The following is a 4,413-nucleotide window of genomic DNA, read 5'->3' on the forward strand; positions in this document are numbered from 1 at the left end:
AAACTAATGAGCCTTACTCTCCTCAGTTTGCTGACTGTCATTTTCCATACAGATTAATGTTCCCTAAGAATAAATCAAAACCACACAATTTCTTGGGATCCTATAATAGTACCTCAACTAGCAGTCCTTATAGGTCACTGAGGGGTTATGAAAGTGATATTTTTAAATAAAAGTGATTAATCAGGGTCATCAGGACACATTCCTACACACATGCACACACTCTTCTGGCAGCTGAATCTATTTGACATTTACCCCCTGCTGATTTTTTTTATGGTGGTCTACGGTGTGTGTGTGTGTGTGTGTGTGTGTGTGCTGTGTGGCCATGTGAGAGGCCGTACAGAGTTGTCCAGCCTCCTTTTTTTGACTCCCTTGCAGTTGCGTGGATCGTATTACTGGCTTGCTCTCCCCGCACTGCTGAGCCCACCGCCTCTGCACCAATCACAGCCTGCCTCTACCTTGGCGCACATGCATGCACGAAGGCACAGACACAGACCCTGACATACACAAACACACACACACGTACACGGCGGTCCATCGCTCCGGTCCTCCACTCCGCTGCCTTCACATGCGTCCCCAACGACTAGCGACGCGTAGCGCCGGCTGCGCCAAGATGAGCGGTGGCCCCGGTAGCATCTAAACGTCTCGCCGCCTGACTGACCCAGAGTCGGAGAGAGAGAGAGAGACCATCTTTCCTCTCTCACAACCCATCTTCCCTTCGCCAGGAAGAGACCGCAGCGCCAGCCGTTTCTTTCGGCATCTTTTCTTTTTTTTCCACCACCCCTCCTCCTCCCGTTCTTGCTGCATCCCTCCGTTGCTGTCGGTCTCCCGGTTTGAAGGAGAAACCGGAGAGAGCCCGGTCGTGGTATTGTGGAAATACATTTTTACATTTTTTTCCTGCTGGGTGTTGGTAGCGCGCAGTTGGTGCGCGCCTTTGCAAATTCCGGTGAATGGTGGATTTGGCAAACATGGAGACCGTGGAGAAGGAATGCGGGGCCCTCGGGGGTCTATTCCAGGCGATTGTCAACGACATGAAGGTAAATAGAAGCTTGTTTATACGTTTCACTGGGTCAGTGACCGTGGTTGAACACATGTGCTCCCTCCCTGAGAATAACCACACAGCCTGATGGAGCTGGTGTCTCGGTTCCAAACACACGTTAAAAATGTCTGCACACACACCTCTGCTAATAAGCTGGTGTATTTGCTTGTATTTCACATTGAGGTGGAGTGACGGCACCGTTTCGCTCATAGTGATGCGGCTGGCCGCTGGGTTGCTGGTGCGAAACCCGCCCCCTCCTCCCTAAATACTGGCTGCGCACGTAAACGTCGATGCATCCGTTATCGGACATGCTCGACATGATGCTCAAGTGCCCCCCCCTGCAAAACCCCTCCACACTCACAAAACAGCCGGTCCGCTGTTTTCACACAGGTTCATCATGATGATACACACACACACAAACACACACACTTGTGTTTGTTTGTCAATGTGAATTGCCTGTAAGAGCGCTGGGGGTCCTTTAAACAGCCCCGTGGACGTGGCCGGTGCCTAAATTAAGCAGGAACTCCATTCATATCGATGGGGTTGTGAAACAAACTGGCACATTAGAGAGGCCTCGAATCAGATGTGTGTCCGCTCCTGGAGCCTTATGTCGATTATAGGCTCCAGCTTGGACACATTCCGTTACACACACATGTGGACCTGGTAGATAATTGCTTCATCATCATCGCAATCACCGTCCTCCTCTTTCCCCTCAAGCTAAAATGTGCCGCTGTATGAGAAAAGACACAGACTCGACTACAGTGCATATTCAGCCTCACCGGAGCGTCCTCGCCTTTCTCAACGGTTACCGTGCGTCTCCGCGAGAGTGCAGCGTCATTGATTTTCTGTCAGGCTGATCAGGCAGGAAAACATGAAGGCGTGAGAAGCCGTGCAGCCGTCAGACAGAACCCCCTGCCTCCCTGCGTCTCTGTCTGTCTGTCTGTCTGTCTGTCAGTCAGTGGTTGTGCAGCCTGATGGCTCCAGCATGGCACTAACAGCGCATACTGCCAGGCTGTAGCGGTTCAATACCCACCCAATGCTAAATGCACTGTATTCACGCATGCTGCTGCAAGAGGCTTTGGATGAAAGCGTCCATCAAATGGTTCATGATACAGTCTCTGTCGATATGTCTGCCTGTCAGACGCCCATGCAGCTCTGTCTGACATTCCAAGTCTTCCCTCTCTCTTTGTCTCTCCCATTCTAAATATGGTTTGTGCATTTATGTCATTAATGGGGAATTGGTGAAACATGGACAGCGTAGTATCTGTAATGAAATGTAGATCCTGTAGCCTGCATGGCTCCCTTTGTTATTTTCAAAAAGAAAAGGCTTTTATTTTAAAAATTCTGCATATTTTGTTGCCATATGTATGACCCCAAATGGTAGAGGTCATGAGTGCTTTAAGCTTATTGGGCCATAAGGAGAGATTATTGGTTTTCTGTTACAGTAAAACAGGTGAGAGTAGGAGAAAGGGATACACAAGGAAGATTCTGGATATCAACTCAATACCAATCCTACGCATGATAAAAGGATAAAAAACATTTCCAATAGTAAAAAGAGAAAGTAATTCAGCATTTCACATTACTCATGTGCACAGTAAAATTGATTAAATTAATTTAAAAAATCCAACAATTTAACGTGGGTGGTGTTATTCCAGTGACTAGTGCAAGCTTGTACAAAAGAATGGTTAAAACTGATGCAGCATAGGCCAACATATCCTGACACCAAACACACTGGATCATCCACCTTCCATAATAACATCTTTTGTTAGACCATCTGAAAATGTGTAGTCTACAAGTCGAAGCCGAGATTATTATCATTATTTTTTCCAAACTTTAGAGAGGGCCCTCTATGGCTAAAGAGGACATTATACTGCTGCTTCCAGAGGCTGAGTAGTACTCCTCACAAGTAAGCCGTTCATCTCCTTGTGTGAATTGAGCCTTTAAGGTCAGATAGGTCAAGTATGTATTTAGAGTAATCAGAATGTTAAGTATTGCAGTATTAGCAGGACCCACACATTCTGGAGATATTAATGTATAATCTACATTGTCCTGGAAAATTGTAATTGTATTTTAGCCTGTACTATGGCCAAATGAATGTTAAGGTCAGGGGAAAACTATAGTCAATTAGGAAAGTGGAAAAATCGAGAACAGCCAAGCACGCCACGAAAGTGAGCTAACACAGAGTGTCCCTTAAATATTGACCACATAATGGCTGACCACTGTTGGATTAGCAAGTGCTGTCTGATATTGTCATGAAGATCTCTTGGAAAATGTCCTGCAAAAGTCCTGGAATACAATTTCTTGAACCTTGTATTAACTGTCATATTGTATGTACTGTAGCATATCAGAATCATAATGTTGGGTATTATCAACAAGATCCGTGAAACCACAGGTCAGATAAAATGATTTTAATAAGGAAATGTGCAAAGAATGATAGAATTCAGATCTTATATATTGTATTATGAGCAGTATGTTTGACACATTTTGAGTCTGTTACTTTTCTCTTCCAAACACTGACAAACGTTCATTATACTGTATGTTGTGGGCTAGTAAATCTTGCATTATAAACCAATTATTAAGATTTTGTAGGTTTTTTTCTGGATTTAAGATTTCTGCCATTTGATATTGTTATATTTGAGCTACTACTGCACCAATTACTCAGGTTGTTTTTCTAAAGTCAAGAAATAAGAGCTAAAATGATCAGTTGATTGATCCATTAGTCAATCAACAGAAAATTAATCAGCAACTATTCGGATATTTAATTATTGGTTAAAGTAATTTTTCAAGCAAAAATGTCAAAGTTCCAGTTTCTAAATAGTTGCAGATTTACTGCTTTTTTTTGTCTTATGTGACTGTTAATTGAATATCTTTGGGTTTTGTCTGTAGGTCGGACAAAACAACAACTTCATGACATCAGCTTGGGATCTTGGAAATTGTTAAGAGAATTGTTCACTGTTTTCAGACATCACAACACATCAGTTTAACTTAATATTAAGTGATACAAATTATTTATTTGCGTGTAACAACAAATGAAAGCTCTCTGAGCTTTAAAGGACCAGTGTGTAGTGTCATCTAGCGATGAGGCTGCAGATTGCAACTATCTGAAAACAACTCAGCCCTATCTAGAGCCAGTGTTTGGTTTGTCTGTTCTGGACTACTGTAGAAAGATGGTGGCCTCCATTGAAGAGCAGCCACTCCCTCTGTACATATAAACGGGTCATTCTAAGGTAATGGAAACACAACGATTCTTATATTCAGGTCATTATACACTAATGAAAACATACCTATGAATATTATATTCCATTTCTGCCAATAGATCCTCCTAAATGTTACACACTGGACCTTGAAAATGCTATAAAAGAAGTCTGAATAAATGG

General features: G+C 43.4%; 1 protein-coding gene across 6 annotated transcripts in view; it reads left to right on the forward strand.

The window, feature by feature from the left end:
• The first annotated feature begins 441 nt into the window (after positions 1–441).
• The window catches only part of mtss1lb (MTSS I-BAR domain containing 2b), a 71,722-nt gene continuing 67,750 nt past the window's right edge, over positions 442–4,413 (forward strand). For 3 of the 6 annotated variants that reach the window (XM_035682145.1, XM_035682150.1, XM_035682148.1), the window contains exon 1: positions 444–1,034. In XM_035682145.1, the coding sequence (XP_035538038.1) occupies positions 948–1,034 (87 nt within the window). In that variant the 5' untranslated portion in view covers positions 444–947. Of the gene's footprint in view, positions 1,035–4,413 lie in introns of all 6 variants that reach the window. The other 3 variants (XM_035682144.1, XM_035682149.1, XM_035682146.1) reach the window with 2 other exon arrangements.

The sequence above is a fragment of the Morone saxatilis genome, unplaced genomic scaffold (assembly GCF_004916995.1).
Source record: "Morone saxatilis isolate NCDOM2014 unplaced genomic scaffold, NCSU_SB_2.0 Contig11, whole genome shotgun sequence".
In the NCBI taxonomy this organism is placed as follows: domain Eukaryota; kingdom Metazoa; phylum Chordata; class Actinopteri; family Moronidae; genus Morone; species Morone saxatilis.